Below are 26,243 nucleotides of genomic sequence, written 5' to 3' on the forward strand. Positions count from 1 at the left end.
CGCAACAACTAAAATTCTTCGATGGTCAGACACAGAACCGATTTCTTCTTAAAAGGGTTATTCATGTACATGTCAAATTAATAATTATAACCTTTTAATGTATAATCTACGTAAAATAAGAAATAAAATGAGAGCTAGTTATTATATTTAAGAACTGTTTTTAACTAGTACTTAGAAACTTCTTTATTTTCCTTTCAAAATGGAACTTAAAGAAAATACGCTTTTTCAAGTATTTAAAATGTGATAAAATGTAAATTTTTATGTTTTACAACATACGGTGGCATTCACAATACCACCAGGTTTACCACAAAAGTTTATTATACATTCATTGTCCACTAAAAATATATATACCAAACTAAATGCAATGACTGGAAATCGTATGTGTGCAAAATACTATGAACCGAATATGGCAGTATACATGTTAAAATTAAAACAAATACCCAATATGAAAAACCGATATCTTTATAGGCGATATTTTAAAAATGTATAAATATATACAGCGCGAACGCAATTCTAGTAGTTAATAAATTAATATAATCACATGTATCAAAAATTTCTCAATGTAACAATAAATAAAATTGTTTTTATGTACATTACTTAGTAATACTACTTTAAAAACAGACTATGGTATAAAAGGTTAGAGTGCAGGTCCAGCGTCTTCATCAAAATTTGAAAAGGGGTCCCTGGTTTCTTCTATTCGATGCATATTTTCTAAAGAAGCAGCCATTATTCTTAGGTTGTCTACACCAGTAAGCAGTTGTCTAAATAAAAAGCCAATAAATCGTATTAATAATTATAATAAACAAGTTAACACATGAACAAATTCAGAGATGAATACAAAAAACAAGATATGTCCCAAAGTAGGATATTATAGTGGAACTTGGATATTAAGACCTCGGTAGTTACGTCATCTCGGTTATAACGTCAATTTTTAATAGGTACGGCCAAAAACTATTCGATAACATTATTAAAAACCCGTTTTTATCGGCTAAAAATAAAATAAGCCTCGTCTATAGCGTCATAAAATTTTACAGTAGGTTGTCGTTTTCTACTTTATGAAGAGTAAAGTGCAATGCCTTTTCGGCTTTGCGGAATTGTTCCTTCCAAGAATGTGAGAAAGCATGATTATCCCTTCTGTGTACAGTTATGTGACCTTGACAGTTCTATGATTTCTCATTTATCAGTGCCATCCTAACAGTCAAATTTTCTGTTTCAGAACAGTCAGTTTAAGAAATTTTCAATCATAAAAAACAGGGATATTTTAAAAGCCTTTAATGAGGGAGAAAATGTTAAAAAGATTAGGAAGTGCATTCGTGGTGATGTAGATTCAGCTCTACTCAAATGGTTAAAGTGGTGTCGCAGTTCTGATATTCCTATGTCCGGGCCACTTTTAAAGCAAAAAGCTGCAGAGTTCGGAAAACTGTTAGGTGAAGATTTTACATGCTCTAACGGCTGGCTAGATCGGTTTAAAGTATGGCACTCAATTTCCTTCGCAAAAATTGTTGGAGAGGCAAAATGTGTGGCCGAGAACGTGACAGGTGATTGGTTACAAAACACATGGCCACAACTAAGGCAACCACACAAGGATAAAGATATCTTCAATGGCGATGAAACTGGTGCCCTTTACAAATTAACGTAAGACAAAACTTTAAATTTCAAAAATCAAAAATGTGTCGGTGGACAGCTTTTAAAACAAAGAGTCACGACTTTTGTTTGTGCAAACATGACAGGTACATTGACGAATGCGTGTACCCTCTGATGATAAAGCATCAGCTGGACCCTGGTCTACCTGGCTTTTCGGCATACGACCGTTAGCTAGCCACTAACCCCTACTACGAGTCCGACACCATTTAAGGGTGGCACGTTGCATGAAGCATCGCGGGGATCCACCCTCCCCGTAGTTCCCTACCCGTCCGTTATCCCGTCGTCTCAGATACTAGGAGTGTAGACCGGTGACTGTAACGCCGAATCGCCCTGCGTGCGTTTCTACAAACCCGACACCTCGAACGACGGCTCTCCACCTCTTCATTCCTTCCCATTAGTCGCCTCTTACGACAGGCAGGGATACTTGCGCCGAACGTATTCTTATCTCCGCGAGCCGGACGGAGGATGACAGGTACAGAGAAAATTGGTATTTTGGTTATTGGGAAATGTTTACATCCTAGATGTTTCAAAAACATAAAAACATTGCCTGTAAACTAAACAGCCAACAAAAAAGGGTGGAAGACTTCTGCTATTTTTTAAGAGGAATTGAGAAAGTGGGACAAGGAATTGTCTTCATCCACATGCAGCCCCATCCCTAGCTTAATTTGAATAATGTAAACATAGTTTTCTTACCAGCCAACTTCACGAGTGTCTTGCAGCATATGGACTAAGGAGTCATAAGAAGTTTAAAGTGCCATTATCGGAAACAGCTTTTGAAAAGGATGATTTTTTCTAGAGGCAATGGGAACCCGTGAACATTATCCTCCTTGATGCAGTTCAGTTTTTAGTACTTTCTTCAAGCTAAATTGACTGTAGTTTCTCCCAATGTTCAGGATGTTGACGAGGATGACGAAATGCCTTTGTCAGAGTGGATCCAAAATTTAATGTGAACCAGATATAGTTTGGAACTGATCTTGACTCCTACATTTCAGTAGACAATCAGGTAGAAACATTTTAAGTTTAAATGATGAAGAAATTGTGGAACAAGTGCAAAATGTGGAAATAGATGTTGATGAAGATAATGAAGAAGAAGACGGCGTTTATTATCCTACAATCCAAGAAGCAATGAGAGCTGCTGAGACCATATCCAGGTTTTACCAGTTTAGGGAGGCATCCACAACTACCAAAGAAGCAGCTCAGATTATTAAGGACACTACAGAAAACTTTATTTTTCAGAAAGGGTTTGTGCAGATGAAAATAACTGACTTTTTTCACCATTAGATAACTTTTTCATAAAAAATGTAAGTTTCATATACATGATATGTTTTATTTCTTAATTTTTTTTTATCCTAAATGCAGCTGTAATAACAAATAGTGCTGTATTAATATTTTGTCTCGTTAAAATTTAATTTTTTTCTACCTCTTTTATAACGTCATTCTGATACAGCATCATTTTTTTACTGGACCCTTCAATGACGGTATAACCAAGTTCCACTGTATAACAATCTTACACCTATAAGAATAGACTTACCTTAAAGAATGTTCCGCTGAGCCGGCAGCATTCCGTAACTCTTGAGCCAATCGATTAAACTGTACTTGATTAGATGTATTATAACCGCCAGCGGCTCCTTCACCGCGCAAAGTTTGATTTTCAGCTTTTACGACATTCAGTTGAGTCTAAAATCGGATTTTACATAATTACAAAATGCAGCGAAATTGTGTAATAGTATGTCACACAAATATGTAGTTTTTTACCAAGTAGGCATTTTTAAACAAAAATAAAATAAAAAGCATGCCTGAGAAATTTTTACTTCCTACGAGGAAGAGTTTCCCTACAAGGGGAAATATTTGAAATTCGACTATAATGTAGAATTAAAAATAAATTTTCTTTAAAGAACACTTTTCTATCATGAAGTTCTGAAGATAATTCACATTATCTTAGAGCAGTGGTTCCCAAAATGAGGGTCTTTCTTCTATTAATACATTGCATGCTAATTTATTATTGATATGAGAAGACAAAGAAGATGAAGGAATGCACTCTATGGGGACAAGGAAGGAGCCCCCACGAGATCAATAGAGCCACATCAACTACAAAGCAAACAGTATTGACGGCGTCCCTTGGAAACGTCTACGACCAAACCAAATCAGATGGCAAACATCAAGCCAAAACTGTTCTTCTCAGAGCCAACACTGACAGTAGCAAGCATAAAATAAATATCGAGGGCATCACTACAGCCAAACAAGACATCTTATCAGAATTCTGCAAGAACACGAAATGTGAGGTATTGTGCATCCAGCAAACCCATAGAGACCTAACTGCAGCGAAACCGGAAAGTCTAGGGTATGAAACCGATTGGGGAGATCGGTTTCATACCACACAATAAACATGGGGGCGCGGTATTTGTGGGAGCTGAAACCATAGTCTCATCTGTGGGAACAATAAATGTACACGATATAGAGATAATAACCACTGAGATCGGAAAATGAACCGGTAAAAATAGCCTCGGTATACAAGCCCCAAACCAGCCTTCTATATTTTCACCCAATCAGCTTGTACTTGGAGACTTTAAGTCACAGTTTACTCTGAGGCTATGCAGATTCAGACGCAAATGGAGACCCAGTAGAAGCATGGGCCGAAACGAGTGGCTTCACGTTAATCCATGATCATAAACTTCCACCATCTTTTCAGAGCAAAGTTTGGAAAAGAGGATTTAACCCGGATATCTGTTTTTCAAGTAATAACGTCGAAACCGATGTACCAAAGTAGTATATGGCCCAATACCAAAAACTCAGCATAGACCAATTGGTATAAATATCTTTTCAATTGTCAGACCACAAGCTATTCATTCAGAAAAAGATTTAACTTCAAAAAGACAAACTGGCAAAAGTATGCAGACATACTAGATTCTGAGCTGCTACGTCTTGAATTAAAAGTAGACAACTACGAAAAAAAAAACTAAGGTACTCAAAAATGTGTCTAGAAAGGCTATCCCCAGAGGATGTAGAGAACAATTTGTTCCCGGGATGTCCAACGAGTCCAAAGAACTAATGAGAACATACTACAATGGAAGAACAAATACTAGAAGAAGATTGGATTCGGAGACAAACCATCTAGGAACTCTTTTACACTAAAAGAACTCCACGACGGTATAAACAGGTTAAAAAACACGCTGCAAAGGCTGCAAAATTCCAAAATCATGGAGGAAATCTTCAAATCTCAAGGAGGATTCTATGACACAGTAAGGCACAAAACATTGCTCCGCAAATTATACGACACTCTCAATGACCATCATCTGGGTAAGCTCGTATCTTCCTTACTGCAAAACAGACGTTTTTTCGTTATGCTGGAGGGTAAGGTAAGTAGGTGGAGAGTTAAAAAAACGACCTCCCACAGGGAAGTGTTTTAACAGCAATGCTCTTCAATATTTCTCACCCCTTGATGTACGCTCTACAATAATTATTAATGCAGGACTATCTGATCATGAAGCCGTATATACCAAGTTTAACACTCTTAATAAAGTATCCTCAAAATCCTAACGTTTAGGTAGGATTTTTTCCGCTCAGAACTTTCGTAAATTCGAAAATGTGTGCTTGACTTCCGGGTGGCCTCTGTGGACGTGGACTATAATTTTAGTGATTTTTTAGATGTGCTTGTCTGTATTTTCAATAAGACATTTCCTTTAATTACAATTAAGTCAAAACATCGAAAACCCTGGACTACCAAAGGTATCCGCACATCAGCCAAGAATATGCGTTTACTACTATACATCAAGAAATTTAGTACCAAAGTCTTTGTCACCGAATATAAATTATCTCCAAGTACAAAAGAACCTATCTAAAACTTATCAAAACAGCTAAAAAAATGTCAAGATCAGAATCAATCTGGGACGCTCTAAAAATGTTGAAAAGAAACTTGATCCATAATAAACGATCTTCCAAATAAAACTAACACAGCTCAAACATTTTCTCTTCCAAACCCCGAAAATCTAAATAATTACTTCGTTAATGTGAGTAAAAATATAACATCAACTATTTTGTCACAACCAGATCCCATTTCCTATATCCCCAATCCAAAAAATCTCGAATTCATTCTTTATAGGACCAGTTGATAAATCTGAACTGATCCAAACAATCAGTAGTATCAAAAGCAAATCTTCCTGTAGTACTGATGGACTATCCATAAAAATATTCATAAATCTCCCAAACAATGTGTTGGAAGTCCTGGTCCCACTAATTAATGATTCCTTTGAAGAAGGTATATTTCTAGAGTGCCTAAAGATAGCCATTATTATTCTTCTTCATAAGCGTGGTGAAAAATCGAATGTCTGCAACTATAGACCTACTGCCTTATTACCGGTCCTATCCAAAATTATTGAGAGGCTTATAAAAGCCCGACTTATGTCTTTTCTCGTTAAAAACAACATTTTATCACAAAGTCAGTTCGGCTTTTTATCTAATTAATGTACCAGTGATGCTGTTTACTGTACTACATGGGGTCTATAAAGCACTAAACAATAATCTTCACACTGCCATTGTTTTTTGTGACTATGCCAAAGCTTTTGATTGTGTAAATTACGACATTTTGATAAAAAACTAAATTTCTACGGAATTCAAGGTATTTCGTGGAATTAGTTCCAATCTTACTTAGGAATAGGAAACAACTAGTTAGAGCAAATGATACTGACTCTAGTCACAAAAACATTGTATGTGGAGTACCACAAGGTTCAGTATTGCGTCTTCTACATATCCTTAACTTTATAAATGACATCGCTAACTTAAAAACCGATGGAAACATTTTTCTTTTTGCTGATGATATCAGTATCACCTGGAGGAACTCTAATATAAGTAATTTGAGCTCAAACGCTTTATTTTAATGTCAGCTATCACCCATTAGCTAATGTCCAATTAATTATGGGACACCCTGTATTTGGGTATCACATACAGCAACAAAAACATATTAGTTCGTAAGGTTTTATTGTGCAATTTGCAATTTATTTAAATTTTACAGTGGATTGTACATTTTATTATCTTTTATTTTGTGATATTGACGCTTTATGTAATTTTAGTAAATTTTAAATTGTTATTGTTATTTTTCTGACTTTTTGTAAGCTTTGTCCATAAAATTGCACAATTTTCAGTGACAATAAAGCATATTTCTATTCTATTCTATGCCATTAAGAATTATAAAAAAACAATAGCATTGTATACTTACAGTTAACAATTTGATTTCTTGTTTTAACTTTAGCACCAAATTTTCAGCCGCAGCAGCTCTTCGCTAAAATATTAAAAAATGTTTATAAACAATATTAATTTCTGAAATAAGAACAAAGTTATATTGAAATTACCAATGTTTAAATTTAAAAAATATATATATGGAAATAGTATATGCAAATTTTGTGTCCTTTAAGGGAGATAAATTATTTAAACTAAAACAAGATAAAAGTAACAATTTTTAAATGTTATCTTCCTCTTCTTATTTTAATGTCATATTTTTTAAAATTGGCATTTCCATGTCCAACTTTTACACCAGCGTTTGGTGGTCTTCAAAGTGGTCTGCTACCAGTCTGCTACACCCAAGAAACAAGTCAAGTACCTAGGAGTGAAAAATCCGAAAGGAGGAGGGACGTACACGGTGTTGTACAGTCGATCGTCTTCTACGCGGCACCGGTCTAGAGAGAGGCGGTAGAGATAACGGCCTATAGGAGGCTCATGACACAAGTGGACAGAACAAGACTGTTGCGAGTGGCATGCGCCTACAGTACTATCATGGAATGAATGAAGGTAGTGCTTCGGAAGTGATGCCGGCCTTACAGCGGCCATTCCGCTTCCGGATCGCTGGATGACAGAGAAGGGTACCTCGGGAACTATCGTCGGAAGTGCGACGAACGAATCCTGCACTAAGGTCAGTCAGGCGGCGCCCTGCCCTGAGATGTCTTTTGAAGATTCCAGACCCACCCTCTATAAAGACGAGAAAAAAAAGGTGGTCTGCTGGTATTGGTTTCTCTTCCTTTGTAATTTTTGCAAGTCTATTATCACCGATTCTATCAAAGGTGTCTCTCGATGTTCTGTTTCTGACCGTAGACTATTCTACAATGTCTTGCATATCGCAGCTCCTCAATCTATATAAAAGTGTTTTGGCAGTAATTGATCTTCATAGCTTTCACTTCTCATTGTTCTTAGTATTTGCTCATTCGTGGTTGTATTTGCTCGCGTTTCCGTGGCTTACGTCATAATAGGTTTTACACAGATTCTTTAAATTCATGTTTTGCTTTCGATACTCATATATTTGTTTATCCATATTACATCCCAGAAAAATCCTGATGTCCTAGCCGCTTTTGTCGCTTGTATTTGTAGTCCTTGTTTTATATTTCTATTGCTTGTAATATTAATGCATATATATTTGAAGCAAATAACTTGCTTCACACTTTTATTATAAAATTCTAACTTACATCTACGTTCGTATGATATTCTCACAGACTGTGTTTTCTGGACAGAGATAACCATATTTAATTATTTTGCTACTATTTCAAATCTGTATAACAACCTCTGTAGTTGTCCATATCTTTGGATATTATCACCGCATCATCAGCATAGAAAATATATTTTAAATTCTATATTGCCCCTCCTATAACTTCTTCCCGCGGATTTCACTTCCTTGATGATACTGTTGTATCCTGTTGAGTCAGATACCCCTGATTGCGACCCTGTACGTTAGAGAAATCAATATTTCTCCCGTCGCCGAAATATTCCACGAACTCCGATAAAATACTACTCCCTTGACGCAGAGATTACCTTCGAGAATTTCCATCATTTGATCGTTGGTCAGCTAGTTGTTTCGAGATAGTGCGTCCTCATTATATAAGCCAGCAGCAGCATGTCTAAATTGAATTTAAAAAAAAATCCTTTTATAATCTCTATTTACAGTATTAATAAGAAGTTCTTTACAGTGAATCCTTTTGATATAATTCATGTGCACCGCACTGAATTATATCGGCAACGTGACCGGCCGAGCTGACAAAGCTTGCTACCGGGATAACGCGGACTCGCCGACGACAATGTCGTTCATATAATTTACTCCTGACTCAGCGCTGCTAACGCGACGATATTACCGCTAACAGCGCCCTTATGTAGCTTATCCGTGACTTATGTTTGCATGTAAGCAATGGATGGCTCCTGGCACAACTCCAAAGAAACTTCATTCCCAACTTCTTCCAGGTGGTTCTGTACAAAATTTTAATGTACTCCTCGTATATATAATACCGCCAAAAGCTCTAAACTAAGAATAAGATACTTTATTCAACTTTATGACACAACTATAAGTTGTTGTATAAAAAACAACAACTTAATTTATATTTAAATGGGAATAAGCCAAGAACAAAAAACAAAATTTGTTTAATTTACTAATGTTTGTATTTTGAGAACGATTTCCGAAGTGGAAATTGAAACGTCAATAAACGTATTTTAACCTTTAATTGTGGCTTATTCCCATTTAAATATAAATTAATTTAAAATGCCACAAGAAAATAGCTTCAGAACAATATTAAACAACAACTTTATACTAACAAATTTTAGAAAAATTAAAAATTTAGCTACACAATATTATTCCACAAGTGATTAATAAAAATCGTTGTTCAAACTACTTACATTGCTCTTTTCTAAATTATCCTCTACTTTTTCAAGCGCCCCGGCAAGATTGTGAGTATATTCATGTTCTTTATTCCTAGCAATTTCTAAATCCCTACTTAAATTATCACACATTAAATTCTTTTCCGCTAATTGCCTCTTCGTGATGTCTAATTCTTTCTTCAGTCTTTCTAGCTCTCCCTCTGGACTTTGTGGAACCGTTAAGGTTTCGCTTTGTTGCGTGCAAGCAGCACCATCAGCTAGGAAATCAGGAAGACTTTTCGAACTCCCGACCTGCAAAAATACTTTATTAGCAATTAGCATATTATTATCAACATTAAACTCAGGAAACCGGAGAAAAAAGTTAAAACCACCAAAATTAACATTAAAAACCTAAAAGACGACAACTGCCAACAGCAACTAAACGCAGAGATAAATAAATTAACTGAAGGAAGCGTTGAATGGGCAGATATGAAAAAAGCCATACTAAAAGCGGGAAAGGAGGTCCTAGGCGAAGAAGAGAAAACCACTAAAAAAGACTGGATGACACCGGAAATAGTTGAGCTAATAAATGAAAAAAGAAAATACAAAAATAAAGATGAAAATAAATATAAAACCATCAAGAATAAAATCAAATATGAAATCAGAAAGGCTAAGGAGGAATGGATGAACAAAGAATGCCAGGAATTGGAAGAACTCATCAACAAACATGACACCTCAAACTTACATAAAAAAATGAAAGAACTTACAGGCAACACCAGACAAAGAAGAACACTCATAACAAGAGATAATAATGGAGAAATACTTACTGAAGAGAGCAAAATAAAGGAAGTATAGGAACAATATATAATCCATCTGTTCCATGACGAGAGAGAAAATGAACAAGATATAGGTGAAGAAAAACAATACCTACAAATTTTACCCTCAGAAGTAAAGAATGCCCTACAGAATGCAAAACAAGAAAAAGCACCGGGTCCTGATCAAATTCCAGTTGAACTGTTAAAAGCCTTAGATGACGGTAATATAAAGAGACTCACCCGAATTCTCAACCACATATATGTAGAGGGCATCATCCCGTAAGAATGGCTTAAATCGATATTTTTACCTCTACCAAAAAACAACAATCCCAAATCATGTAATGACTATAGATTGATAAGCCTAATGTGCCACCCTTTAAAGATACTCTTGAAAATTGTTCAAAACCGAATTTATAAGAAATGTGAGGAGCAGATAGATGAAACTCAGTTTGGCTTCAGAGGAGGCATGGGTACAAGAGAAGCATTATTTGCGTTGACGGTACTCTTGCAGAAATGTCGGGAATATAACAAGAGTGCATATGTATGCTTCATAGACTTTAGGAAGGCCTTTGACCGAGTGCAGCATATGAAGTTAATAGATGAATTAAAAAACATCAATTTAAACAAAAAAGACATTGAGTTTATTAAGGCTATATACTGGAACCAGAAAGCAGTAGTAAAGGTGAACGATATAGAAACAAATAATATACCGATTGCGAGAGGGGTTAGGCAAGGATACGTCTTGTCTCCGACGCTTTTCAACGTGTACTCACAGGTCATATTCAGAAAAGCCTTATGGGAAAGAAAAGAGGGAATAAGAATTGGTGGAGAAATCATAAACACCATGAGATTTGCAGATGACACGGTAATTATGGCTGAGAGTATAGAAGAACTACAAACTTTACTAGATGCAATAAATAGTGAATGCATTCAAATGGGACTTGACATCAACACAGATAAGACCAAATTTATGATAGTATCAAGGAGTCCAATAAATAATGAACAACTAACTCTTGGTGGGCAGCAAATAGAGAGAGTGACAAAATATAAATATCTGGGAGCTTACATCAACACAGAATTAGATCCAGACCAAGAGATCCGGGTACGAATAGAAATGGCAAGGGCAGCGTTCTTAAAATTCAAACAATTGTTCTGTGACAAAAATCTGAATACTGCGCTGAGACTGAGGTTTGTTGAATGTTACGTCTGGTCGCAACTATTGTACGGGGTAGAAACATGGACACTAAAAGCGCAAATATGTAGTTAAAAAGATTAAAGCCTTTGAACTTTGGATATACCGGAGAATGTTGAGAATTCCATGGACTGCCAGGGTCACCAATGAGGAAGTGCTGAGAAGGATGGGTCGAGACAAAAAATTGTTGAGAACAATAAAAGTACGCAAGACTGCATACCTTGGACACATACTAAGAAATAATAAATATAGTCTTCTGCAGGTCATCATGCAGGGTAGAGTCGATGGCAAAAAGGGGATAGGTTGAAAGAGGAAGTCATGGCTGCGAAATATTCGAGACTGAACAAACATGACTGTAGACGAATTATTCCACGTTGCAAAAGACAGAGAAGCTTTTAAAAATGTGGTCGCCAACCTCCGTTAATGGGGACGGCATAGGAAGAAGAAGATATTATTATCATAATATATATCCAAAACGCTAAAAAAAGACGGTAACGCTTATAAAGGTAGACCGGACACATAATGAAAACAGATTTTAAATACATTGACAATAAACAGAAATACATTGGAAAAAAATCCACAAGAAATAATGACGATTGTCTGAAATATCGATACCTCAGTTCAAAAGCGTAACAAGTCAAAAAAATTCAAATTTTAGTTATTGCAATCATGGCATTCGCAATACATATCTCTACCAATTTCAATACCGAAATAAGTTGAAATTCGTCTTTTAGTTCGTACAGGGCGTAGTCAATTTATTTAACAACTCCAAATTTATAAATATTTTAGTTGAATCGTGTAACAACTTAACTTGTTACAGTATTGAACAAAAAGGATTATTCTTTCAATGTGACACGCGGTTTCTTAGTTGTTACATTTTTCTCTAAAAATGAGTGAATTTAAATTAACTAATATGAATAAAAAGCATTTTGACTCCCGTGGTGCAGTCATATTACATTTGGCAAGAACCAGCTATCAAGAAATCAACGAAAATGCAGTGGTAAGAAAGTTTTTATGTAATATAATTAAACATAACCCTACTTTTTATAAATTATAAATTAAAGTTATAAATTATTATTCAAACACTAAGAGTATAATAAATGTGCACTGAAAAGTATTGGAAATTGTAGGGAGAATCAGGAGAAGACCACCTCAAGATACTGATGGTAATGTAGTAAACGAAAAAATTATTAGAAACAATAAGGTGGAGGCATCATTAAATTGTTTATCTAACAACTGGTTTGATTTAAAAGACAATAGTTTATTGCCCGATAATAATTTACACGAGACAAATAGTACTAAATCTACAGAGGAAAGTAATCAGATATGTATTAATTTTTTTATTTTTGTATATTATAATAAAATTTACTATAAGTAATTATATTTTTATCATCTGTTCTAGGATAGTGATACGAGTAGTATTGTAAGACAGTGACGACGGCATCGCTGATAAAAATTACGTACCGCCGGCCGATTATGATGTGAATGTTTTTTTAATGTCTAGTATTTCAGAGGTAGACAGTGACGACAATATTGTAAATGTGAATTTACTCCAAACTTAAGTGATTCTGAAAACTGGGGAAAAAATATCAAGAAAAGAAAACGAAATTTGGGAGATGAGTATATCAATGCAGCAAATAAGAACATTGAAAAAAGAAAAATGTTAACTTAGTGTACAAAACTACAAAAAAAGGTAGTAATAGATCTAAAAATCTAAAATATACTTTCAGATTCGAAGATAAAGAAGTATTCTAACTTTCTTTAAGAATACATTAGCCATCAACAATAGGATTATTTTACAACAACTAAAAAGAAAGATAAGCAAGGCTGTTTATTTAAAACTTCAAGATTTAGAATAAGGTGAAAACGTTCAAATGTTGTTTCGATCTTCAAGCCTTTTTCCCTACTCCTTATGGTGAAATTAGTAGTTTCTATTATAAACGGAGACTAAACTACATTCATTTTACATATTCCCAATTGTCAACAGACGCACGTGAAAGCCAAACAGGGTCGTACTGAGGTGTATCATATGATTTTTAAAAATATTTACTTTTGAAATTATTAGTATAATTATTAGTGTACGAATTTCTTGAAATTTAATCATTAAATCACACACTAAACTCTAAAAAATATTACGACCAGTAAATAACTTAACAATAATTATTATAACATATAACACACAATATATTAACTTAGAAATCAATACGATACAATTTGAATGTAAACAGACTGGCAAGTTTGGATCTGTAACATGAGAATCCGTCTGGCTTAAGGCAATAAATTATATTTAATAGCCTCTTGACGAATGAATGGCCGAAAATCAACACGTGCGTATATTTACAGATGAGAATATGCTAAACAAATGTACTTTATCTGGTTACAACTTTACCGTGTTTGACATCAAATCAAAAATTGGATACTGCTTTTTCTAGCAGGAAGAAATTGCAAAGAGGGGGCCAATGAAACTGTTAGTTGTATCTATAATTTTTCGAATGAAATTTGTACTCAAGATATTTAAGATTTAATGTCACTAAATAGCGAAATGGGTAAAAATTTCAGTAAAAATACAGAAAAAAAGTTATTTGGAATGACCTAATAACTGTTTCTCGATGGCTCTGTATTACATACTTACCTCACTATTTGATGATTCAATCCTAATATTATTTGAGTGGGTATTGACTACGGGCAAGTCCAAGGGAAATGATTCTTGAGTTCGCATAGGTAAGTCCAACGGAACGGGTCTATTAGAATTAGTAACCTCTGGATTAAGAGCATTATTCCTACTCTGTCGCGCAGGCGTAAAATCGGGCAAATTATCAATGTCCACATTGAAATTTTCGGATAATGTATTTCCTAAATAACACTAAAAATAAAAGATAATCAATTGTTTTACTGTAACAAAAAGATACTCCAGTCGTCAGAGACGAAAATGCTACTCAACCTCTAAAAATCATACGAACAAGCTAAATTTTGCTGAGAATATCAATGTCAGTGTATTAGGCATATTTCAAGTGCCTCATATTTGTTGCCATATAATGGTGATAAATTTTATTGATCTCACCAGAATCGTAAAAATTGGCAAATATCGCGCAACGTTTATTTAACAGCGTTATAGGAACTTACTGCATTTGCGGCAAAATAAAAAAAATGCATACGAAAGCTGCACTCTTCATCTTTAAAACCCATTTTAATTTTTGTAGATAGGACACTTTGATCAAAAGATATCGATTTTTTACCGCCGTAGCGTGGTTTCTGAGGGAACGGTTCATTCTACACAAAAAGTGCTCATTAACATTTTTGTTCAAAATTACCTCAGCTACATTTCTTAATTGAAACATTTTTTTATACGGCGTATAGGTTCTTGGTAAATGGATGTTTTCCTACGGTGGGGCTTTTAGAGCGAAGCTCGGGAGTAGGGGTGGCAAATTTTCTTGCATCGTTTTTGGGGTTCCAAATTGCCATTCTCAGCAGAATTCAGCTTGTCCGTATAATTTTTAGAGGTTCAATGGCATTTTGGAGTTTGGCGACTGGAGTAAACTTAACTTTTCTTTTGCGGTAATCTTTGTGATATCATTCCGCTAACATTAGCATAACTCTGCTTTGTAAATCGCTAACACGTAACTCAAAACTTATATTCACCACTCCAAATAACTAAATCTCATTGACGTTGAACCCAGTTTCGCTGCTCTTTTACCCATAAAAATAGGTTTTTTTTTTAATGATTTTTCCTCTGTCTAAAGTGAGATGATACATTTGATTATGTAAGATAAGTGTTCCTTGTAAAAACTTATCTTATAGAATCCACATTCCATTTTTTTTTTCATTCTCTTCAAACAAGCGTCTTTTTAAATTGGTCACCAATGTTGATCTCTTTACCAGTTTTAACTTTTGTTTCAATATTTTCCGTTTTTTTAATTGTGGAATTATATTTCTCACAATTCCTTGGGGAATACTTAAATTTTGAGAAATGGGCCAGATTATGTCCAGAAAGTCCTTTGTTATGGGCCGCAACAATGGAATTTCGTAAATCGTTAGGTAAAAATCTTCCGCGAACCATTCTGATAAGTAACTAAATTAAATCCCTTAACTAACGTAATAAATTATTCCTTCAATGCACACTTGATAATATAATTTCCAGAAAAGATTATACAAGAGATTTTATTGGATAAATAAATATTTATCAGTAATTGGGTGATGTTTCAATTAATTTACGCCAGACATTACTTTTCCTTTTTGTTTATTTTATAATTATTGTAGTTAATATAAGTGTTAGATATTGTTGATTAATTGGCAAAACCACATGGTATCAAATAAGCTTAATCGTATTCGTTCATTTTATAATAGTTCAATTCACATGCGCCTGGGCGTTTTCGCCACAAGTTATACTTGGAGCGGCACTTGTCTGTTGGTTGTGTTGCTTAGTTGTAGAGCTGTCGGCGAGAAATGCGACAATGTCGAGTCGAATTTCCGTTTCCTGCTGGTGCGCGAGGACAGACATTTTGTAATTAAGATAAATATGTACACAATATAAAATTTGTAAGGTTATTTTTACTTAGTTATGATGAAAACGATACAGTTTTGAGTTCAATAGTTATTGTAATATCCATCTATAACACATACATGCATATGTGTTACACAACATATCGCTTAATAGGTTTACTGACAGTGCAACATGTGATATCTAAAGTGATAGATATAGATAAAATATATTTACCTGTTCGACGACTAGATGATCCTGGACAAAATCTGGTAATGCAGCAGGATACTCAGGAATTAACCGAGGTTGAAGGTGATTTCCAAAATCGGTAGATGCTGATCGATTTTCGTAAACTTTAGGTCTAGCACCTTTTGATTGGTAACTATTAGTTGAGTCGCTCCTAAGAAAATGTTTAAAAGAAAATGGATTGTCTTCCCGCCTATGACTATCACAACTATTGGTGGAACCGGGAACTAAAATAAAAGCATTATTGGGATTACTATATTTGGCTGGACCTCAACATTGTGATCGTAAAAATGTGTTGGAGTTTTATGGTACTGATAGATTGGGAGCAGAAATATTTCCTGCTACAATGGCTTTCAGAAGAGTCAGGTTTGATATTAACACTAGAGAAGAAAGAAAAGCGCTAAATCAACTTGCACCGATCAGAAGGACCGGTACATGTCGAGAAAGGTGCAGTTTTAAAATATATATTCCTAACAAACCCAAGAAATACGGTTTAAACGTATTTTCAACCGTAGATGCTAGGACCTTTTACACAACACATTTAGAAATTTATGCTAGAACTCAGCCTGAGCATTCAAGATTGAAAACTCTACTGGTGCTGTAACCGAAAAAATGTGTTTACACTTATCTGGAACATGAAGAAATATTACAATGCATCGATGGTTTACTAGATATCAGACTGGATGGACGTTTGTTAGAAGTTCACCAACTTAAAGTCGTCAGTACTATTCAGTCCAACAAAGAGAATTGCCGCATAAATTAACAAAACCAGAATTATTACATTTCAGGATCTGACAAAGAGAGGAGTAGACGTTGTTGACTGAAAAAAATCTCCCAATAATGTTACTACAAACACTAGACGTTGGCCTATGGTAGTATTATATGGCCTCATGAATGTTGCTGTCGTCAATGCTTTCCAAATACACAAAAAAAAAACAATCCAGGAGAAGATTTAAAAATTGCAGAAGATTATTTATGAAAGAATATTTAGCTCGATTTAGTAAGACAATAAGCGTCGCACCTATTAAATACTCCTTTACCGGGACCATTAGAAGTTACCACCAATAAAAGAGGAAATTGCAAATATTGCAAAAGACAGAAAACGCGATTTTTTTGCACATTTTGTCTGTCCTGGTTGTGTATGGAGCATATTGTAGCATGTTTCTCTGAGTGCACAGAGAAGAATTTAGGGTTCAAACTTTTCTAGTTTGCGTAGAGAATTTGTCTATTTTTTGTTATAACCAAATTTGTGTAGATTAATATTTGTATTTCAATACAACATATATGTAGGAATTTTGGAAAACATTTATTTACTAATCAGTGCTAATAAAAATTAAACAAAGCAGAAAATGTAAGGTTTTAGATTAATTGCTATAATTTTTGAAAAACGAAACGAAAATACAATGACACAAGTTCATTAAGTAATAGACAGGTAAACCGAAAAAATACTGAAAAACATTATGTGAACGTTATCTGAAATTTTTGGGTCATTTAAAGTTTGGTTCTGATAGACCCCACCCGTCCACAGATGAGATTTTCAGACCACACATCCACTCCCGGCTTAACCAAGTGTCAATCAAAATTTATCTAGTTATTTAGAGTCCTTATATACTGAGACTATCTAAAGAGCATTGCACTGTAATGTACCACCTATTGTATTGGCTATAACAAGTTGATATTTCACAATTTAACGTTTTTTTTTTAAAGTTCCATAAGGAAGTGCGATAAAATTATGCAACATGAAGTATATTAAATAATTAAAAACGCTACACCAGGATAATTTCCATGTCAAGTTCATCTGTGGAAAACCGGGACAAAAAAGTAGAATGAGAATTACAGTAGTTCTTTTTTTGTTTGAATAATGTTATACATTTATGCAGTGGAATTTAATAAAGCAGAGTGAGGAATGAGATCCAAGCGATTGATTTAAATATTTTTAAACACTTCCAATGGATTATACTAAAATTAAAATTGGGCATGAAATAGAAAAAGATTCGATGATACATATATGCTATATCACGCATATTCAAAACGTTAATGGCTAAAAACTGGGAAAACCTAGAAAAATGGGTAATGCAAGCTAACACACGGATATTCAAATATAAATGTAAGACCATGTATAGGATTAATAGTAACATATGTTAACTTACACAAACTAAATTGGATTGAGTTCTTGGTTTTTGTGTTTATTCTTTATGCATGACAACTATGAAACAACTATATCTCAAACTCACAAAAATGACGATATGGGTAGTCTAGTAGACTAGAACTAGACAATGAACTACAAGTGCCGCGCGAGACTTCGTGTTTCTTCGGTAAACTTCATAGTTCCATCCTCGAGAAGAAACTAATATTTTGGGAACGATAAGGTACATCTTTAATTAGCATCCTTGACCACCTAGACACAGCTATCCATACCTGATTTTAAATTAATAACAAAAAACAATACAATAAATTTGTCTCCTTACATCGACATATCCAGTTTTTATGAGTAAATATCCCATAAAAATGACAACAATTGGTTAATAAGAAAGACATCCCAGAAAACAGAAGAAAACGGCAATGAACGACGTCTAGAATCAACAAAACCAAATATATGATTCTGAGAACGATGGTAACAAAAGTATGGACAAAAATTTAAATAGAACTGCTCAGAAAGGAAAGCATATGCATTGAAATGCACAGAAAATTTCACTAAAATAGAAATGTAGACCAAAATTGACAAGAAAGCAGAAGAGTAGCGTTAAATAACATATTAAAAGCTAACACAGTTATAAGCCCAGTCACATGTACGGATGCAGACTGTAGATGCTGAACAAAGATTGAAGAAAATATCTCACCATTAACAGAAGGTGGCGAAGAAGAACAAACAACGAAATAATGTAAATGTATAACAGTCCTTCGAAAACTACTGAAATTAGATCCCAAAGAATAAAGTGGCTGAAGGGAGTATAGAGAATGCATTACGCGAGAGGGCCAGAGATCGCATTATGAGTATGAATGACAGGACTGTAAAAAAAAAAGAAGGTACAAAAGTCAATGGCTGACAGCTGTGGAGGAAGCTTTAGAGAAGTTAAATATTAGAAATTAGCAAGTTATGGCAAAGAGTAAAAGAAAATGGAAATATCCAACTAAGTCCTAGGCCTGCAACGCCAAATAAGGGTTAAGACTTCTTCTTCTACCTTCCGTTTATTCACTTCAGTTAATTCCGATACAGGCATACCAACTGTTTAATCTTCCATTTCTTGTCATGACGATGACGCGTAAAATGATTTTGGTTTAATTTAATAGTTTTACTGTGTACTTTTTTCATGAATTTTATTTTGGAGATGCAGTCATATGACTTAATTCTAGAGCCGCCACTGATTATTATTAACTTTCAATTATGTCATATAAAGAAATGAACAAGGTAGAAACTGTAAAAATTATAATATCATTGAGAATTATTAGCATTAAAATGTATGTCAACAGATGGCCATAAATAAATTTGTATTTTAAAATGTAGTTTTAATAACAGTTATATCTAAAAATGTACATAAATTTTAATGAAAAAACATATGGTATTCTGCATTAACAGAAAATGTGTGAATACATTTAACTGATATTGGAATTTCCACTGGTGCCAGGTAGACCACACAGAGATATCTTACATTCTGTCTGTATTATTTTTAATATGTTAAATTATTTTATCACATATACATTATTTGGTTCCATAGATAATATTTAGTTACCACAACAATAAAGAATAATTTTAGAAAGATCAGTGTAAAGTTTGACATAAAAGTAACACCAGATTTATGCAAATAAATATAACGAAACTGTAATTGATAAAAATTGGAGAACTAATTCATCATCAATTACCGGTATTTAAAGATGTTAAAAGGTGGGAATATATTTACAAAAGATATGCTTAATACCCATCAATGTCTTTCATATGCAACCGTGAAAATTGGGAAAAAAAAGCTTCAAAATATTTTGGGGAGATATAATATTTAACAAAGTTTAAATATTGCATAACTGCAATTCATAGTTTACAAACAAAAACCACTAATTAATAATTAAGGTAAAACCATCACAATAATAATTATTGTCTGCAGTTTTGTCACATACTTCAATTCATTTTAGTATCACTGTTATAACTGCCAATTAAATAAAACACAATCAAAGTGTTCTTAAGACACATATGCTAACAAGAATCAGAGAATTATGAGCACAGATGACCCTTCACGGCACAGCAGCAACCAGTGGCACTGAATATTTTACAAAATGCAATTTTGTAACAGTAAAAATAATTTTTTTATTTAGCAATAAATAATAATAATAATAACTAGTAATACTACTTTATAAAATGACCATAAAATTATTGTCTTTGTTTTTTTTTTTGTCTTACGTTACTGCAAAAAAGATTATCTGGGATAAACAATTTAAATAACATATAAACTGATTAATCATTTGATAAACATATTTGATGAATCGCAGAGCGACTACTATATTGGTTTATTGGAGAGTGTGAAGACTGAAATCGTAAAGAAAAGACCTCATTTGTTGAAGAAAAAATTGTTGTTTAACCAAGACAATGCACCGTGTCCACAAGTCGATAAAACAGATGACAAAAATACACAAATTGGGCTTTGAATTGCTTCCGGACCCTCCGTGTAGTCCAGATCTGGCCCTCAGCGATTACCACCTTTTTTCCTATCTAAAAAAATGCTCCGTGGCAAGCATATTTTGAAGGCAAAGAATAAAGAATAATTTTTGCAAAAAAAGGGTGTTTTACTAGTTAGGCCCGGGACATATTGACTAACGGATTAGTTATGAATAAATCTCAGAATATAAATTGTAAAAATTGTAAAAAGTTTTATATTACTAATCTATAAATATAAAACTAGCACTTAGCGTTATCAAAATATGTAGCTTTTAAGTTGACGTGAATATGTGCAAAAGTCTTTGTAGTTTTTTTTTTTTAATTTTACATTTTTATCATATTTAAGCAAAATTATTCTGCCGTAACTAATATTTTAACTAATATTATTTTGGGTAATACATATAAGAAAAAAGTAAATAAAATGATTGTCGAATAATATAGAATAGAATAGAATAGAAAAAAGCTTTATTCTCAGGATTCACAAGTTACACACAATTATAAATTGTCAATAGAGAGAATGGTGTCAATTATAATTTGTAATGGTTGCTGTAACAACCTACACTTAACATAAAAGTAATATTATAATATAAGGATAATAACAGTGACATTTAGATTCAGATAAGAGCCCTCAGTCTCCCTGCAGGTCAGCTTGAAGGTATTCTTCCACTTTGTATGGTTCAAGATGTATGAGCAACTGTTGAACAGACTTTCTATATTTATTTATGTCAGTTTCTATTTTGATGCTATAAGGCAGTTTATTAAAGAATTTAATACAGGCATATTCTGTGGTTTTCTCAGATGCTGTTAGTCTGTGTATTGGTATATTATAGTTTATGAGATTGTTTCGTGTATTAGTATTATGGTTTGTTATGTGTTTCAAGAATTTATGTCTATTTTTAAAAATGAAAAGTAAGCATTCATATATGTATGTTCCAGCCATTGTTAGTATGTTAAGTTTTTTGAAATTACCTCTACATGAATCCCTGTATTTCAAGTTAAGTAGAGTTCTGATTGCTCTTTTTTGTAATATAAAAACCTGTTCAGCGTTACCACTTCCCCCCCAGAAAACTATTCCAAATCTCATTACAGAATGAAAATTTGAAAAATATACAACTCGTTTACATTTTTCATCCAAATAATTTGCTGTTATTCTGAAAGAGTAGCAGATAGATGCTAATCTGTTACATATCTCATTTATATGCACTCCAAAATCTAAATTTTGGTCAATATGTACCCCCAGAAATTTTGTGCTTTGGTTTAGAGTAACCATTTGCGATTGAATTGAGACAGTTTCTGGTAAGGTACTATTATTTGTTTTAGTGACGAAACAGATATAATTTGTTTTTTTCTCTGTTCAGTATGAGTTTATTCATATTGAGCCATCTCTGTGCTTTATCTAATCTATTATTAGCGATATTCAATAAATTATTCAAGGATGAACCTATAGTTAAAATGTTAGTGTCATCTGCAAATTTCACAATAAGAGTATTCTGATTGTTGTCTGTAATGTCAAAAGCTAAATCATTTACATAAAAAACAAAGAGAAGAGGACCCATAATACATCCCTGAGGAATTCCCACTGAAATGAGTTCTTCATCAGAGAAGCAATTTCTTCCCTCGTACTCAAATTTTACTTTCTGTTTTCTGTTTGATAGGTATGATTTTATCCAATTATAACCTGGCCCTCTAATGCCATATCTGTAAAGCTTTTCCATTAGTATTTTGTGATTTAAAGTATCAAATGCCTTTGATAAATCTAAAAATATGCCCATGCATATATCTTTGTTTTCATAACCCTCATTTATCTTTGTTATAAAATCATAAATGGCAGTCTCTATAGATTTTCCCTTAAGGTACCCATGTTGTGCATGGCATAACAGTCTCTCACTATAGAAAAAACTGAGAAGCCTGACACACATGACTGTTTCAAAAACCTTAGAGAATGATGGTAAGAAGCTTATCGGACGATAATTTTCTAGTAAAGTGGCATCACCTTTTTTATACACTGGTTTTACTACAGCTATTTTTAAGTTGTCTGGAAATATCCCATTTATGAAGGTATTGTTTATTATATGACATAATGGTATAGCTAGCTCATATGCACACAGTTTTATTATATTTGTAGGTATTCCATCATATCCTGAAGTGAATTTATTTTTCAATTTTCTAATTAATTTAATTACTTCATTTATAGTTACTGGCGTTAGAAAAAAGGAGTTTTTGTTAAACTCTATTTTGGTGCTGAATTCTATTTTTGGTATATTTTCTAAAAAATGTGTAGCAGAATTTAAAAAATATTCATTAAAATTATTACTTACCATGACTGGATCTCCTAGTATAGCTACATTATTATCGATACAATTTACCTGTGTGATTTCTTTAACGATTTTCCATAGATAATATGGACATAACTCATTGAATTAATTTAAGTATATGTAGAAAGCTTATTTGATTCAACTACAAACTTTGGGATTTTTGTAGAAGTAGCGGATACTGTTATATTTTTGACTTTTATACTGGCAAAACAACCACTAAAGATGACCACAAATATTTGATCTTAGGATCAAGAGTAGTAGTACTTGATATGTGAGATTTTATTTCTGAACCTGCAAGTCACTTTTTTTTAATAATTTATTTACCAGCAGAGATTTATTATTTCATTTACAAGAATGTGAATAATGAGCAACAGGAAACTTGCAGGAAAATAGATTAGAGAAGTGTTCTATACAAGAAACAAAAACTCTTGGTAAAGAAGTTCATGTATCATATTAGTTTTGATTTGTAGAAGACGAAGAAATACTTTTGTAAAATGGAACAATAGGTAATATGTATGTTACTGTGGCATCTAATTTTGGTAATAAAGAACCTATAAATAATATAGATGGAATTTATGTTTCTCAAAGGAAACATTTATTTCTTAATCACAAGTATATAATACATTCATAGAAGCCATGGATCAACACTACTGGTTTGCTGAAAAATATGCCACTAAAATCAGCTAAGAAGTGATATTGGCCAATATGCACACAACTAATTGATACAGCATTAGTAAATTCATGACTTTTCTAAAAATGAGTCAACAAGTCAAATATTACTTGAAAGAGCAGACAATGTCCAGGAGAAAATAGTAAAGCCAATAGTAAAAGTGACGAACCACTAACATAATGTGGAAAATGTACTGTAACATTGTGTAAAAATTGTTTTATACAATATTATGAAACATAAACTTGTTTTTATTAGATGTAAATAAAAATTTTAATTTCCATAACTATTTTTAACTCATTCATACATACTTGCAATTACTATGATCGCTCTAATGCCCAGTGATGTATTGATAGAATAGATCAAAATTCAAAAATGCGAAGACAAAATAATTTGATGAATATTTCCATATTAAGAACAATATTTTATTTAAAATAATTATTAAGAACAATTTTGAAATTTGAAAAAATATAATTTAGGGATTAGTAGGTTAAGAATTCATTATCATTCTTCTTTTACAGTTTTCTATAGAACAAGTAAATATATCAACCATCACAAAACATACTTTTAAAGCTTTTTACGCAAGTTATGTGATAATTAACTCGAATTTTGTTATAACATAAAAAATATGCATTTTCACCAGTTAATAACTAAAAAAGTGTGCTAACTAATTCGCTGCAAAATACTATATGTTTATTTTATTTTACATGAAAATCTTGTCAAATGCCATTGGTCAGATCATAGTCACAAGAGTGTACTTTTTTTGCTTATTTCTGAACTATAATGGTATAGAACAGGTTGATGCAAATGGAGTAAAAAAAAGAATAATGTAGAAAAATAATAAATGCTAATAAATTAATTATCTAAAGAACTCATACCAATGAGAGTATTAATTAAGAGGGACTTTAAAAATGAAAAACTGATTTCCCAGAAGCATTGGATGATTAATAACTCTATTAATAATAAAATATAATTGAAAACCAAGAAAGACATTAGTAAATGATACAATACATAAAAAAAATAAAAGAATTTAAATACATCAAAAATTATAATCCTTAGATACTTCTTCTGTCTCCTCTTCGAACCCATTGTATAGTGCCTTTTTGGCTCTTCAAAATAAGATGGTTCTGTATTTGATGTTACATAAGATTAAACTCAATATTTCAACTTCAAATAGCCTAATAAACAGGCAGATTTAGAGCATTTAATGCCACAATACAATAATTTATAAAGCAAACTTGATATGATCGATAACAAAAACTACAAAGGCTTTTTATTCTGGCAGTTAGGATCAAACGAAAGAAGGAATAATTTAAATAAATTATTTTCAATCTAACAGTATAAAACAAGAAAATCAAATAGAAATGCTTGTTTCTCTACTTTCACAAATATTTTTGATCTGAAACATTGAATAAAATTTTCAATTTTAAAATATATTTTATAAACCAGACTCTAAAAACAATTACAAACAAAACATTTAAAAAATTAAGAAAGCTAAGTATAGACAAACAAGCTGAACTAGACAAACCACAATAAGTCTTAAAAACTTCTGAGAACTACTGCAGAATAAAAAAATCAAACAGTGATACAATAATTCTGTAGTAGACAAAATTGGCTGAGAGGTAATGATGATGGTCAGGTAAATTAAAAAAAAAGCCATCTCTGGAGTAAATTTATGGATAAAAATTGTAGAACTATTTTAGGACATAAATTATATCCAAAATTCTAGTACTATGCTGAACTTTTAGGGTCACTATCGTTTTCATAAATTAATATTTAAAAATTGCTTAAAACAGGTCAACTTTTAAAAGCTTTTTATAGTGTTTTGTAATTATATAAACAGGAAATATGATCGAAAATGCAAATGATAAATATAGCGAATTTTATGTTATTATGTACAGTAATACAAAAATACTCACCTCCCGAGACTCCTGCTTTATGATTCCCTAACCTATTGAATTCTCTAACATTAAATGAAGAGTCAACGCCTAAATCTAGCTCAAGATGTGATGTTGCTTCTGAATCAGAATTATCTTCTTCATCGTCCTTATTATCGTGTGATTTAAATGATAAATCATCATCTGCCATAGTATAAAACTATATTAATTTTTTTTTATGTTATACCCTTACCCTTAAAATAAACTTTAACTTTAAATGACAACGGATGTCGTTCCCGCTGACGTGACAATGACATTTGATTATGATGTTTCGTCTTCTATATTTGAAGTTTAAAACTGTTTTAACTGTGCTCGCAGTCCATCGACCATCGAAGCAGTAAAATTTAGAAGAAACAAAAGTTAATATCGATAAAAGTTTTAAGCAGTTGTAGGAGTTGTAGTATACACAAATGGCGAGCCGCAATATTTTAGATTTCAGCAACCATCTACTCACCATGTGTGTACATTAGGGCAAATGGAATATAGGCAACACATATTTCGAAACGAATTAAATTCTTCAAGATTACTCACACTTTTCACATTTAGAAGTTAGACCCTCTCGAACTGCTCTGTTTTTCTGGACCTATAAATACCAAAATATTTTCTAGCGGGTTTCAACTATATAAACTCGAATGAAATACCAACTTTGGAGTCATCTCTAAATTGCATAACTACGAATTAGTATAAATATTTCAATCCA

At 32.9% G+C, this 26,243-nt stretch overlaps 1 protein-coding gene across 1 annotated transcript; it reads right to left on the reverse strand.

Moving 5' to 3' along the window:
* Window positions 1-44: 44 nt before the first annotated feature.
* On the reverse strand, window positions 45-25,773 carry LOC140448019 (uncharacterized). The gene is made up of 7 exons (XM_072541058.1): window positions 25,526-25,773; window positions 15,971-16,206; window positions 13,889-14,119; window positions 9,289-9,561; window positions 6,857-6,919; window positions 3,176-3,321; window positions 45-761 (listed from the first exon to the last, which is right to left on the reverse strand). Exons 1-7 carry the CDS (start codon window positions 25,692-25,694, stop codon window positions 638-640), a joined length of 1,242 nt encoding a protein of 413 aa, XP_072397159.1. The 5' UTR covers window positions 25,695-25,773; the 3' UTR covers window positions 45-637.
* Between the last annotated feature and the right edge of the window lie 470 nt (window positions 25,774-26,243).

The sequence above is a fragment of the Diabrotica undecimpunctata genome, chromosome 8 (assembly GCF_040954645.1).
Source record: "Diabrotica undecimpunctata isolate CICGRU chromosome 8, icDiaUnde3, whole genome shotgun sequence".
In the NCBI taxonomy this organism is placed as follows: Eukaryota; Metazoa; Arthropoda; class Insecta; order Coleoptera; family Chrysomelidae; genus Diabrotica; species Diabrotica undecimpunctata.